General features: G+C 41.4%; 1 protein-coding gene across 2 annotated transcripts; it reads right to left on the bottom strand.

Annotated features, from left to right (window-relative positions):
- Nucleotides 1-4,583: 4,583 nt before the first annotated feature.
- Nucleotides 4,584-13,546, bottom strand: si:dkey-185m8.2 (trichohyalin). 2 transcript variants are annotated; one of them, XM_044341862.1, is made up of 3 exons: nt 13,305-13,546; nt 12,166-12,990; nt 4,584-10,716 (listed from the first exon to the last, which is right to left on the bottom strand). In XM_044341862.1, the coding sequence occupies exons 1-3, from the start codon at nt 13,351-13,353 to the stop codon at nt 4,964-4,966; spliced, it is 6,627 nt and encodes a 2,208-aa protein (XP_044197797.1). In that variant the 5' UTR covers nt 13,354-13,546; the 3' UTR covers nt 4,584-4,963. The 2 variants fall into 2 exon arrangements, with proteins under 2 accessions (XP_044197797.1, XP_044197798.1); XM_044341863.1 differs by having other exon boundaries at nt 12,166-12,942.
- Nucleotides 13,547-15,350: the final 1,804 nt, after the last annotated feature.

Genomic DNA, 15,350 nt, shown 5'->3' with positions numbered 1-15,350 from the left:
TAGCACAGGACTCGATCAACCAATCCTCTCCGTCGCCGCCAGCCTCTCGGCCAATAGGACAACACGGCGCCCGCGGGGGGTGTGTCTCATTAGCTAGATTCCAGGACCTGGCTCTGGCCCACTAGACGCACTCAGCCGGAAAGGATGCAGTCCAGAGGGGGATTCATCATCTGCAGCATCGTCTCTTCTTCCTCCCTCTGTGTCCCCCCCCCCCCCCTCCTCTTCAGGAGAGGAGAGGGCACGGGGAGGTGAGGAAGAAGAACACACACAGAAGTATAAAACTGAAAGAATTTTGAAAAATTTCCCTCTAGTTTTTGTTGAGAAACTGTTTTTTAGCGCTGCGATTTCCTCAATTCACACACCGATAGTCGATGCTTGTTGCAAGATCAGCTTAAGTTTAAGTGTTTGTTCTCTCAGACAGGAACATTTTTCGCTTTTGTGTCCGTACAACTATTCTTGGTGCAGACTAAATAATTGTTTTTGAGGATAAAATTGTTTTTGTTCTTGAAAAGTACAGACTAAACAGGTATTTTTTCCTCACAATAGATGTGTATTTTTGAAGTGAAACCAGTAAATCAGAATGAACAATTGGCTCATCAACAGTCAATGCCTGTTCTCTTTTTTTCAGCTTTTTTTCAGCTTAAGTTTAAATGTCCGTTCTTGCAAACACCTCTTTACCCCAGCAGGAACATTTTGTGCTTTTGTGGCATTATATTTGCTCCAACTGTTTTAGGTACAAACTCCAGAGCACCCGTGCAGGACTGTGGGTTTACGTAACTGGTCGGAGTGGGCTATGTGATTCTGAAAGGCTACTGTTATCTAAATGTGCCCCCCGAGTGGCGGCTGAAGCAGATCTGTAACTCCTAACGGTCCATCGGGTTTGATATAAATACTCACCCTTGAAGGACCGGCATTGACCTTTGCTGCCTTCATCATGTAAATATCTACCTGTCCGCCACAACGGAGGTCAACTCAGCCTTTTCCAGCTACTCCCTGATCACTGGCATCTCCAGAAAAAAGAGTGAACAAACTTTAAGCCCCAAAGTATTTTGGGAAGTTGGAATAAAATACACAAGAAACGGAATTACAAATAACGGGTGGCTTATTAGAAAGTTGTGCAAATAGAGGACTTTACATAATTCAAGGTGAATCAACAGAGTAGGTTGTCTTTTGTCATTAGACATAAAAGAAAAAGAAAAATAAGTTAAAATCAAACTATCACAGTGACAAAAATGAACAATTGAAGCAAGACACACTTTGATTGAAACTTATTCAAAAAGACATCTCACATGAATGAATCAACCTCCAACACAGCGAACAAAGTAATTATGTTTTTGAGAATAAAATCCTTTTTGTTTATCAAAATACTGACTTCTAGGTATTTTTTCTCACAATGGATCTTTTCTTTATAATGAAACCCATATTTTTTTTCCCTACCTCCACCCAAAAGCACAATCAGAACATGATTTATCATAAACTACCACCAGACTGCGGTGCTAATTACGGCGAGTCAAAAATAAACCTGGAGTATTAAAGCCACTTGAATATTAATGGAGGTGTTAAAGCGGAATCACATTTATTTCCTTCCTGGGTCAAGTACTGAAAAGACAAAACATTGTTGGAAAGACCATTATTCAAATGAGAGTGCACAGACCTTAATAGAAATCAGCCGAACCATTAACTTCTGTTTTACCACAGCCTAGTAATTTTGTTTCCAACATTTGTAGACATGATTGACTGTGCCGTTGCTGTCTATTGTAGTGCATGTAAATGTGGCCCCATCTATATTTCCCAAAAAGCCTCATTCAGGACCTTAAAAGGCTCCAAATAAAGATAAATCAGGGTTACCATGTTGCCTTAATCTGAACTAATGCCAGCTAAAACCGAAATGAGTGCCCAAGAGTGGTTTCATCAGTCACGGTTTGCACCATTCAGAGTGACAAAGCTGATATGTAACAAGGATTCACCTCTGAACTAACAGATATAGCGGCGATTTTTTGTTTCCTGAAGAGATGGTTTATGGCCTTGAATGGAGAGAAGAAAGAGCTTGATGGCTGTTGGTGTCATAGTTCACTTAAAAAACACATTTCACATGTTCATCCTTTTCAAATGCTCACGCTTAAACCCTTCTGACTTGGCCGTTAGTCAACTTTTACATCATCACTTTGACCGGCTGAGGTCAAGGAATGTGTTTTTGTAAAAGAGATTTTAAAAAAACATCAATGTACTGTGTATCTTCTTGTTCCAGCGCTTCACTGAAGCTATGAAATGCCAACATTAAGTGAAATATTCAAACCTAAGACACCATTTTAGGCCACATCAAAATGAAAAAGTATTCTGAATGACGAATGCATCTTTTCAAAGGAATAGTTTGACATTTTAAGAGATTCGCTTTCATCCTGGGAGTTAAATGAGCAGATTGATACTACTTTTATGTCTATACAGTAAATAAGAAGCTAAATGCAAAGCTGGAGCCATGGTTAGCTTAGCTTAGCACAAAGACTAGAAACAGGAGGAAACAGCTAGCCTGGCACTGTCCAAATGTTAGAAAATCTGCCTTCCAGCACCTCTCAAGCTCACTGATTAACACTTTATGTCTTGTTTGTTTAATTCATGCAAAAAACAAAGTGTAAAAACGACATATTGTGGCTTTACAGGGTGTTATGTGCTGCAGTCTCTTTGCTAAGCTAAGCTAACCAGCTGCTGGCTTCATATTTACAGTACAGACATGAAAGTAGTATCTATCTGTTTATCTGTTTAATAATATTTGACTGTGATGACGGACCAAAACTTTTTGTCTTGTACGGTTGATGAGGTTGACTTGGAACAGCCTGAAACATTTTAAAATTAAACCACTAATGACTTGCAGAAAATCATCGTGCACTATGTAATCAGTCCCAACTTATAATCAATAAATCATGTGTTGTTTTACTATAAATGAGTGATGTGATGATAAATCTAAGGGTTTAAAAATGAAAAGGGGTGTTGCTTATGACATATTATGGCCGAGTTTGTCGGATACCTGCTATCTTTAAAACATTATGCTAAAATATATGAAAATTATGTCTGCATCAACTGCAATTTAACAACTTTTTTTTTTCTTAATTTTTCTCCTTTGAAACCAGTCCCACCCTGCAGAGATGATCAAAGAAGCAGGGATCCATCTTGACACAACACCCTCTCATCTCGCCTCTAAAGGCGGCTCACAATGAATGGACAGATTAAAAAACATTGCTGCCACGTTTGATACAGACCAGCACTCACACTCCATAATTATTAGCCTGATGATTGCACACGAGCGTTTTTGGATGTTGCATCTGGCTCCGTGGATGATGGAAGTTGTTGTATGTATCCACTTGCGTTTTCCCGGCTGTCAAAAATTGCATTCTGAGAAAGCCGTACTCCTCTCATCAAGACTCATAATTTACTTGTCAAAGCAGGAGTCCTCTCAGCGTGCTGGAGGCTCCCTGGGGTTATAATTGCGAGAAGGTTTGGTTCTCCTGAAATGCCTCCAGTCAAGATGGAGCACAGGCCTGCTAGTCAGGCTTTGTGTAGCCTACTCTTCCTTTTAAAAGTAGCCATTTACACAGAAAATTGTAAAACATAGTTTAAAAAAAAAAACACATTTGACTAGCTTCACTATACTTTCACCATCAACTCCCTGTCATCAGTGACTTTCAACACTGATTACTGCAGTGCTGGGAGAGTAATCTCTACACTGACACAAGGTCCCCATCTTGTGGAGAGAGTGTGTAAGTCAGTCTCTCATGAGTGGTGACAGTGCAGGTCAGCTAAGGTTCATCTGAAAAATCGTTTGTATTTGCAGCTCATTCATAATTTTATATGATTTATTGGCAATGAAAAAGTAAAATGAATCACTCAGTATGTCAAATTAAGTCAAGTACTGTACTTAAGTACAATTTTGAAGTTGAGTATTTCCATTTTCTGCTATTATATATTTCTACAGAGTTAAATATTGTACTTTTTACTCCGCTAACTTTATTTGAGTTTGGATATTTTAAGATTTCACATTAAAAACACATGATTAGCTTATAAAATACAATGCATTGTGCAAGAGTAAAGTTGTCATTGCGGCCTTTAGTCATATTTCAGATGTTTATGTGTTGTTTGCAGTTTTTAGCACCTTCTAAACTTCTCAGATGTTTTTCATTAAAGTCCCCATCCACTAAGAAATGTGTTTCGTTTATCATTACTTCAGTTGGGTGTCTTAGCTTCACTGTGCAGATTCATCTGCTTAAGGAAGAAAGTTTCTCTGCGCTCGCCTAAAATCTGAGTTGGAGGCATGTACCTAAAAGTAAGATTTGTGACATTACAACTAGGCTGGAGGCAATCCTGGTCCAGTATGCTACTTACACGGGTGTGATGTGGAAACTTGAAGCCTCCAGTGCACAAACACTAAGAATGGACTTTACAGTGAAGTAGGAGACATCTTGTGTCCAGCAATTAGTTGAAATGTGTTTTGCATTTTTTTTCAATGAGGGAGACGGAGTAGGTGCAGTTTTAAGGATTTTAATTAGATAATTGAACTTCTTTTGTGGAAAAACCGTATTAGACACAAATTATTATTCAAAGCAGAGTATTTTTATTTGTCTTAAAACATGTCTAGAGCCCAAAGAGGTAAAACTCTTCGGTATTTCACAAAAAATAAACATAAATTTGTGTAGAAGGACTTTGTTTTATATCTTTCCTACTCCATTAATCATCTCGTGACTCCTAAGATTGGGAGCAACTGACCTAAAATACTTCTGTCCTTTCATTTAAGTAGGATTTAAAATACAGTACTTTCACTTGTATATCTACATTGTGGTATTGGTACTTTTGCTTAAATAAAGGACATAAGTACTTCTTCCACCACTGGTTAAATTTATTAAAAAATGTTCACATAACAAGACGAAAAACATTATCTTACATGAAAATTCATACAATCTTTTTACACTTAAAACTACTCTTCGCTGTTCAGAGTCACTATATCCTCCATCTTCTCAAATAATCCCTCAGTCACAGAGTTGCTTTTCTTACTGGTTAGCACGTGATACCTGCCCCCGCATCTCTTTACCAGTTCAATTAGCTCCCCGTTCCTCTCAATGTGCTGATCTGCGTTTGTCCCAAAAGTTTCCCCCCATGTGAACAGCACCAGTGTGCGCTGCCAGATCTCTTCCCCCAACAGACTCATGTGTTCCTCCACTGCTGTCCTGTATTTCTTTGTGCAGGTCAAGAAGGCCGGCATGAGCAGGAGGACGACGTGAGGTCCTGGGCGACACCAGGAGATACAATCGAGAATGCTTTTCCTTTGCGCCGTGTCGGTTGGATCTGGTCCATCTCGCCACTTTAAACCGAGTGGTTCTGCAACAGCAAGGCGCCGTCCAGCTATCTGACCTCTCCAAGGCCTGAATGTAGACCCGTTGAGTTTGGACACCTCTCCGCCCAGGATGGTAACTCCAGCTGGAGAGTGAGATGACCAGCTCTCCCCTAACACCACCACCCTCAAATCAGTCCCAAGAGTGTTGTTTGAGCTTCTGTGACCCGGACTTGAAGATAACACCTTGAAATCTCTCGTGACCTTTACACTTTCCGGTTCCTTTCCAGCCATCTCCATCCCTTTGAGTGTTTCTAGGTGACAGTTACCGCTTTCTGTAACTGATGAAGCTGCTTTCATCCTCTGATCCTCCCTTTCCTTTCCATCTTTATCTAACTCTCTTCCTTTCCCCTTTTCCTTCCTCTCTTGCTCGTCTACCACGCTGACGTCTTCGTACATTGAACACAAATCGTCCACTGCGGCTTTCAGATCAAAAGAATCCGTCTTGCGTGCTCTCTCGCCGTCGTCGACCTCATGTTGCTCCCTTCTGCGCAACTCTGCCTCTCTATCTTCAAGATTCTGCTGCCATTTTCTCATTTTTTCAATCGACGTCTTTAAATTTCTCTCCCTGCTCTGCAGTTCTTCCTTCAGCAAAGCCATGCCTCGCCTGATGTCATCTAACTCCTGCGTCGTAGAGTTCACGTGCTCGTTTCGCATCTGCAACTCTGACTTCCAGTTGAGCAGCTCCTGTTCTTCATTTCTTAAGTAATACTCTCTATCTTTTAGCTCTTTCCCCTGATCCTTCAGCCCTTTCACCTTCTTTTGAAGGTCTTGACCGTGAGAACTTAGCTCTTTCTGTTTGCCCTCCAGAGCTCCGAGCAAGCTTTCTAGCTCCCTTTCCATTTTCTGGACATTCTCTGCTCTGATGTTCACATCTTTCTCGTATTTATCCTTTTCTTCTAGCTCTTTCTGTTTTATCTTTAGACCTGCTTCCCATTTTTGAAGTTCTTGTTCCTTACTGTCAAGCTTTCCCTCTTTTTCAACAAGCGTTTCCTCTTTCGCCTCGAGTTCATGCCCTCTTTTGCTCAACTCTTCCTCGTGCCTACTCAGCTCCTTTTCCCTTTCCTCTGCCTCTCTTTCCCTTTTCAAGAATTCCTCCTCAGTTTCCTCATCTCTCTTTTTGACCTCGCTTTGTTTCTCCATCAGCTGTTTCTGGAAATGCTCTCTCAGCTCATTCATCTGCCTCTCGGCCCCGCCTTCTCTCTCTTTCATCCCTTCTATCTCTACTTTTAATACGTCATTAGCCTCTTTCAAAGCCCTGACCTCCTGATCTCTCTCTTCAAGAACGCCTTGGATTTCAGATTCTACGCTTTTCACCTGTTCTTCGCAACCCCTGAGATGTTTTCTAACCTCTTCTTCGCTCTCCTTCTTTAGCTCCTCACACTTTATCCTCAGATTGTCCGCCTCTTTTCTCATCTTCTCATTTTGCTCCTGCAGCTCCTCAACTCTCTTTTGGCTTTCCTCGTATTTCTCAGTGACATCCAAAATGCTTTGCCGACTTTCTTCCTCCAGACGACTCATAGCGCTGTCCTTTTCCTTCACAACTGATTCCATGCTCTCATTTCTTCTTTCTAGCTCCTTTTCATACTCCTGAATCATGCTGGTCATCTCCTTTTCCATCCTGTTGGTAAGCTCCTTCAGCTCCGACTTTGCATGCTCGATCGTGAGCCTCAGTTGGACGAGCTCTTTCTCGTTTTCTTTGTCTTTCTGCCTCAGTCGATCGAGCTCCTCTTCTTTCTCCTGCAGTTTGTCCGTAATCTCAGCATCTTTTTGCCTCTCCTGCTCTGTGTGACGTTGCTGTATCTCGACGATGCTGGAGCTTTGGTTTTCATAGCTTTCTTTCAGCTGTTCAATTTCTTTCAGGTAGTTTGCACTTGTCGTCTTTGCCTCCTCGATCTCAGTTTCTCTCTGCGCAAGAAGACGTTTCGTTTGCGTTATTTCTTTGGTTTTCTTGTCGATGATTTCGATCAATTTGTTCATCTCTTTCTCTCCGTTCTCATCCCTCTTCCTCTGCTCCTCCCTCCATCTCGTCTCCCTGGCGTCGGCCTGCTGTTTATTACTTTCAATCTCAGTCTCCTTTTCTTTTAGTTTTCTCTCCATTTCGTCTGAGAGCTGGAATTTCATCTCCTCCATCTCTCTTTCTCTGTCTTGCAGTCTTTGCTCTGCCTCTTTCTTTTGATTTAGAATAATTTCTCCTCTCTCTTCTTCTTTTCTTTCCAAGATTTCATCGACGTCCTTTATGTGCTGCTTTAACTTTTCTATCGCTCGTTCTTTTTCTTGCAGTTTCTGCTCCATCTGCTTCTTGTGATTTAAGTTTTCTTTTTCTCTCTCCTCTTCTGTATGTCGCAGTTTTTTCTCAAGTTCTTTTAAGTTCTCTTTTATCGCCTCTACTTCCTGCTCTTTTTCTTCCCATCTTTGCTCCATTTCTTTCTTGTAATTTAAAAGATCTTTCTCTTTCTCGTCCTTTTCTTGCAGCTTTTCCATCATTTGTTTGACCTCCAGTTTACTTTCATCAATCTCTTTTTCCTTCTCTTCCAGTCTTTGCTCCATTTCTTTTTTGTCATTTAAAAGATCTATTTCTTTCTCCTCCTTCTGTTGCAGCTTTTCCGTCATTTGTTTGACATTCAGTTTTCTTTCCTCAAGTTCTTTTTCCTTTTCTTCCAGTCTTTGCTCCATTTCTTTCTTAAAATTTAAATGCTCTTTCTCTTTCTCGTCCTTTTCTTGCAGCTTTTCCGTCATTTGTTTGACGTTTAGTTTCCTTTCCTCAATCTCTTTTTCCTTCTCTTCCAGTCTTTGCTCCATTTCTTTTCTGTCAGTTAAAAGATCTGTTTCTCTCTCCTCCTTCTGTCGCAGCTTTTCCGTCACTTCTTTGACCTTCAGTTTCATCTCCTCAACCTCTTTTTCTTTTTCTGCCACCTTTTGCTCCATCTCTTGTTTGCACACCATAACAAGTCTTTCCTTTTCCTTTTCACTTTCTTGCATTTTTTTCTCAATTTCATTAACATGTTGACATTTTAACTCTTCTATCTGTCTGTCTCTCTCTTGCATTTCTTTCAAAATGTGTTTTTCATGATTTTGATTAATCATTTCCTTTTCTTTTTCATTTTCTAACACCTTTCCTTCTATTTGGGCGGCATACTTTTGTTCTAACGCTTCTATCTCTGTTTGTCTTTGCTGCGATTGTTTCTCCATTTCTTTCTCAAACTGTTCTTTCAACTTGTTAATCTCTTGTTGTCTTTCTTGCTCTATGCTTCTTATTTTATCAACATACTGTTGTTGGTCTTCCTCCTTTTCTTTCACTTTTCTAAGAATTTCCTCCCTGTGTTCATTTCTCTTTGCCTCCATCAGTGTTTCTATTTCATTTATTTTTCTTGTCATTTCTTCTTGATGCTGCAATTTTAAGGCTTCTACCTCCTTTTCTTTCTCTTGCATCTTTTGTGCCATGTCTTTTTTGTGATTTAGATGAATTGTTTCCTTCTCTTTTTCATTTTCTACCATTTTCCCCTCTATTTGGGCAGCATACTTTTGTTCTAACTCTGCTATCTCTCTCTTTTTGGCTTGAATTTGTTCCTCCTTTTCTTTTGCAAACTGCTCTTTCAGCTCAGCAGTCTCTCTTTGTTGTGTTTGCTGTATGTCCCTTATTTCATTTGCATGCTGTCGTTTGATATTGTCCATATCGTGCTCCTTTTCTTTCAACATTTGATCAATTTCTTCCTGGTGTTGAACTTTCTTTGTGTCCATCGCTTTTTTCCTGTCGCTTATTTTTCTGTCCATCTCGTCCCGATGCTGCAGTTGCATATCTTGTATCTGTTTCTCTTTCTCTTGCATTTTTCTCTCCATCTCCTTCTGATGTTTTGATTTCATCTCTTCAACCTTCATCTCCATGTCTTTTTCATAATGTTTCATGCCCTCAAGAGTTATCTGCTTTTCCTCAGAGGCTTTCGTTCTCAGTTCTTCCTTCTCTTTGTCCTTTTCCAGCAGTTTTTGTTCCATCTCTGCCATCTCCTGTTTTTTTTCTTGTTCTTTTCTCTCAAGAATATTGTCATGATGTCTTTTAGATTCTTCCATTTCTGCTTTTAATGAATCAACTTTTTCCATCCACTCTGTTTTCTCTTTCTTGTGCAGCGCTATGTTTTCCTTCAATATCTCCATGTCCCTCACCCACTCTTGTTGCTTTGCTCTGATGGCTTCCTCCCTCTGTTTTCTCTCATGTTCATTTTCTACACCGGCACGTTCAAGGTCGAGCAGCTTCAGTTGTTGCTCGTCGATTCTTTCGTTCAGCTCTTCAATCTCTCTCTCTTTTAGCTCCAGGTTGAGTCGCGCCTCGTTCTTCTCTTGTGTACTCTGGTTTAGTTCTACGCGGATTCTCTCATTTTCAATGCTCAGATCTTGAACTTCTTTTTCTTTATCCTCCGTCAGCCATCGCATCCTCTCCTCTAGCTCACCGATATCATTCTTTCTTTCGCCAATCCTCCTGTCCTCATCCTCCTCTTCTTCCCTTTGAATATCAGCCTTCCCGGGTGATTTCACTTTCTTTTTCCTATCGAAGAACCACCGGATGCTCTTCATCTCCCTGTCTCGCATGTTCTTCAGCTCCGCCTCCTGACGAAGCATTTTATCTGTTATATCCTTCAAGCGCTGGTTGAACTTTTCATTCCTTTGCCGGCTCAGATCTCTCACCTCCAGGACCAGGTCAGAGAAAGCCTCACATCTGTTCATGGCCGCCATCCTTTCCACCTTTTCCAGGAGCTCTGTCACCTTAGCAGAGCCTCCTCTTCCTCCTCCATCGACGCTGCTAATGACGTGATACCTGCGCCTGCACTTCTCCAGCAGCAACTGCAGGTCTCTGCCCCCACCCTGGATGTGCTGCTCGATATCCACCCCCTCTCGAAGGTGATCCCCGTGTGTGAACAGCAGAATCGTGTGTCTCCATACACCCTCACCCAGAAGCTCCAGATGTTCCCTAACATGTCCCGCTCTCACCAGTGTATCCAGCCTCAGAGTCAGCAGAAGAGCGTGGGGTCCAGGAGGACACAAGGCCATGCTACCGACAATCTCCCTCTTTACCCTCTCCGTTGTAGCTCCTGCTACGCCTCCCTCCCAGCCCGGAGAGTCCACCACCGTCACCAGCCGCATGGCCACCTCCGCTTGCTTACGGATGCACTCTTCTGTTACCACCCCTGCCTGGAAGAAGGAAACGTTTCCCAGGATGGTGTTCCCGGCAGAACTTTTTCCTGTCTCGCGCTCACCCAGGAGAACCAGCCTGACCTCAGATAGACGTCGGGGAGCCTTGGAGAACGAATGGTGGGCATCTAGTTCGGATGCTTGGAGACCATCGCCTGGAAGTAACAAACAACACAGAATTTTTTTAATGACTCTGTGATAATAGAAAGTCTAATTCTGATAAAACAAAGAAAGTTCATGTTAAAGCTACATTCATTGATTTTTGGCCACTAGGGGCTTGAAAAACATCAAACCAGATACTGACAGTTACGGAGCCACCATCACAGTCATCTCCATCTTATGAAGTTGTTTTGGTAAAAGTCTTAGCAAACTATTGTCATGTTTTTGTCCACCTGATGAATTTAATAGTTATAATATATAAAATAATAATAATAATAGTCAATATTAACTCTTATTTAAGTTCTGCTGTAGTTTCCACCAATCCACAGTTTGTTAGATGTTCGTCTTCACCACTGGATAAGTCTTTCTGCCATTTGGTGCTGGGCAGGGAGCATACAGTGGGTGTGTTAGAGCTCTTTAGCTCGTTAGTTGCCTACAATTGATAAAATTAGTGAAACTCAATCACAGAGTTAAATTTCGAGCCATAAAACCAAAATATTGAACTAGAATAAAGTAAAAAGCTCTGTGGAGCTGTGATTGAAGCGCTGTAAGTAACCCTTTTTTAAACAGAGTGATCTGATATTCAGTGTAAATATCAGAGCTGCAAGTTTTGGCTGATTATTCGATTAGTTGATTAACAGAAAATTAATTGGCAATGTGATGGTTTCAGGTTCTCAACTTTGAGAATTTGCTGCTTTTCCTTGGGTTGAATTATAGTAAATCAAATATATTTGTGATTTGGAGTGTTTGTCAGACAAAATAAGACATTTAATGATGTCACGTTGGGCTCTAGGAAATGTTGTTTGTGTAACACTTTACACTTTTTAAATATGTTTTACAGACCAAATGATTAGTTAATTAATCTAGAAAAAATAACCCTAACATATACCTAGGAAATATAAAAAAATAAGTCTCTTTAGGGAAGCAGAGCAAGCTGAGAATATATATTAACAAAGATGACCTTTTTTGGGGCAAACATAGTTGTCTGTTGTCACATGAAGCAGTTTTTAGTTCAGTTCCTTTTAGTTCTGTTTTTAGTCTCCACCAACTCCTGAGAGAAATATCTGTCTCTTTAGCAGCTAAATGCTCCACTATTTTCACCAGCTAGTTGCTAACTTTGTCTGTCTGCAGTAAAGTGGGTTTATCAGGGGGTTTTTTTTGGTGGAAAACAGTAAAGTTGAAGAACGTAAAACCAAAAGTGAAAGACGGCAAAAAGCTTCCTATAGCTGTGAAGAACTGTTGGGTGTGGGTGTTTGTCACTTTGTGCAAACTTTCTCACGGTACACATTTGATCCATTGTTAATATAAAAACAGTGATTAGTGCAGCTTTAACCATTCTTTTACATTTTCCGCTAGATTCAGCAGGTTTGCTGTGCTCGGTTATCTTATGATGTATTTGAGAGGACTCGCTAAGTCTTATGAATTGAACAGCCTGAGGAACTCACTCATGAGAGCAGCCCTGATGGTTCCTCTCTGCATCTGCGCCTCCATCTGCCTCTGTTTCTTCCTCCTCTCCCTCGCTCTCCTCTTCCCGTCTGCCTCCAGTCCCAACAGAACCGTACTATCCATCTCTAAGTGACTCTTCCCCTCCTTCTTCCCCGCCACCATCTCCTCCAGCTTCCTAATCAGCTCTTGAACCTGTGTCACATCTCCTTTGCTGAGGTTGTTCACAACATGGTATCTGTTCCCGCACTTCTGGAGGAGTCTCTGGAGTGCTGGGCCGCTTGTCAGGATTCGCTGCTCCATGGTCCCCATACCCAGTTCGTCTCCCCTGGTGAACAGCAGCATGGTATGCTCCCAAACTCCTTTTCCCAGCGGCTCCAGGTGCCTCTCTATCTCAGCGATGTAGGCCTCTGTCACTGCAGCACAGGACCGAACTGCCAGCAGCACAGCGTGGGGTCCAGGAGGACAAAGTGACACGCTCCGTAAAGTTTCTCTCCTCACCCAGTTAGGGGTGCTGTTGAGCGGATAGTACCACTCCCACCCGGGGGTGTCCACCACTGTGACTTTTCTCCCCGCCACATCAGCTCGCCTTTTCACACACTCCTCCGTGGGCTTCCCACTCTCGAACCCTCCAACTCCTCCTAAGATGGTGTTGCCAGCTGCACTCTTTCCTGCTTCTTTCCTGCCCAGCAGGACCAGTCTAATGTCTGGGAGAGCAGGAGGGACGCTGCGGGAGGAAGGAGGGTGCTGTGAGCGCATGGCGGCCTGCAGACTCTCATCTGTGAAGAAAGGGAGAAGCACTTCCTCAGTGCACCGTACCGGGTAGGCTGAATGACACAAAACACAGAAGTGTGACAATAATCAGTCATCTAGTTGCTACTTTATACTTAAAACTGTAATTGAAACCTTCTTTTTCATTGTTTTACATAAGGAACTGCAATTGAATTGTTAGAATTTACTTGCAACTTGTCAATTTATCATAAAACACCTAAAGATTAAACTGTATTTGCTATCAGAAAGTATTTATTTTATCCACTTCACTTTACATTCACATTGAGGTGTCTCTATACAAGCTAATTTAAAATTTATAGAGCTTCTGTAAAACAAAGCATGTACAGTAAGAGCGCTACATTAAACTCACCACCGTTTGCGATTGTGACTGGACTGGAGTCCTCATCTGTCGTCTCCATCAGCACCCTGTCCACTTTCTTCCTCTTAAGCTTCCTCTTCCTGTTTTTAGTTCCTCTTACAGGACGGATTTCTTCAACATCATTGCGAAAGAGAACAGAAACACTATGGTAGTTAATTTCTTTTCTGTATTCTTTTCTGTATTATTTTCTGTATTCGCTTTGTGCGAATACAGAAAGTGGAAGGCTTGCTTATGTCACATGACACACCTGTGGTTTTCTAACGTGCTCACATACAAAGTGACAGGAAGTTAAGAGATGGCACCCTCAGCTTTTACGACACAGTTGAACATGCACATGCTTGCAAAAAAGACATGCATGCTGCACGCAGTTGCAAGGATTCATTCATTTATTCACATGTTGCACATGTATAACATGTGTGTGCATGCTGACACTCTCATGCAGGCTCATTATAAGCGTCTTTGTGACGAGAGCTGCAGAGCTTCTTACTGGCAGACGCTGTCCTGTGGTAAATGTGTCTGTTTCCTTCACCCACACGCAAAGAGGCACAGCGATAACTTGGCCTTGTGGTAACGGAGTTCCTGTTGCAGATGATGTTGTCTAAGTTCTTTAAGGGGCAGCGTGACAATCGAGATTAAAAGAACAGATAGAAGACAGTTGTCAGAGTTTTAGAGTGTACAGGGGTCTTGATCTCATGCAGCACACACACCAAAAGTGACAACAAAAAATGCGGAAGGTCATCTTTCATCACGTTTATCAGAACATGAGAACATACAGCATGTTCCTCAATTTAATCACTGTTCCATTTTAAAATAAAGTCAACAATAATAACTTTTCTGCAATGATCACTTCCCCATATTTGGATTACACAAGCATGGAGTTTTTAAGTTAATTCTTGACCTTTGAAACTGCAGCTTATAAAATATATTCACCTCATTGTCCATTTGGTCATATCACATGATCATCGTCATGAGATTTTCTGGCTCAAAAATGAACTTTGTTGCAGCAAACATGGACGATAAAGCTTATGGATTAAAGTGCTCAGGACAAACAGTTCCATGACAACTGCTGCAGAGATGAGGATCATATGGCATGATCGAAAGCTCTAGAACAGCTACTGAATGGAGCTTGTGGTGAGATTATTCCTCAATGACACAAATAGCACGGGAAAAGATTTACATAAAACATGTAGGGAGGTATTTTTATATGCCTTGTGGGGAAAAGTTAAATCAACATGGTTGCAAATAGGAACAGAACAGCTATTGATTGATTTTTTTTTTTTAGCTGTAAGTCATCATGATCTAAAATAGAGATATATTTGTTTGCTAACAGTTGCTGTTAGCAAACAAATATCATCATGTATGTGGTCAGAGTTGCCTGCTGTCACTGCACCTTTTGGCTGTGTGGTCTCCCTGGCTGCATACATGGTACAACATGTTCCCATGTCAAGTCCGTTCAGTACCATGACAACACACACACACACACACACACACATTAGATTACGTCCTTTATGATTCACCCTTTCCTTCAGCACCAAGCAGGGTTAACACAAACAAACCCTGTTTCTGGAAAGGACTGAATCAGCCATATTGATTTGGCGCCATTAACCCGAGCAGAGTTGTTTTGAGGTATTTTAAGTGTTCTGTGAATATTAACATGATGGATGCCTTTTCACATGTGTGCTGCTTTTTGTAAATGTCAAACGAATTACTTTTTAGTGGATTCCCCACAGCAGCAGCAGCAGCAGCAGCAGCAGCAACACTTCCCTCCAAATGTGAGGCGGCATCTAAAAGACTCCGTATCATGAATAAAAAACAGACGCTCCCAAAAATTCTACAATCAACGCTGAAGCTCATAGTTGTTAACTTTAATGAAATATATCAAAATTTGCATTGGCAAATTAGGGGCTGATTAGTTTGCCCCTGAAATTAACAGCCCAATCAAGAAAATAAGTGCTATTGGTGGAAATGAGAAACACAGAAACATACAGGAGTGTTTTTAACTGTGGTTCCACATCTGGCAATGACATGAAATCTGTT

This window comes from Thunnus albacares, chromosome 22 (assembly GCF_914725855.1).
Source record: "Thunnus albacares chromosome 22, fThuAlb1.1, whole genome shotgun sequence".
Lineage (NCBI taxonomy): Eukaryota > Metazoa > Chordata > Actinopteri > Scombriformes > Scombridae > Thunnus > Thunnus albacares.
Note: the sequence above shows the minus strand (reverse complement) of the source record. Positions and strands in the feature narration are given on the sequence as shown.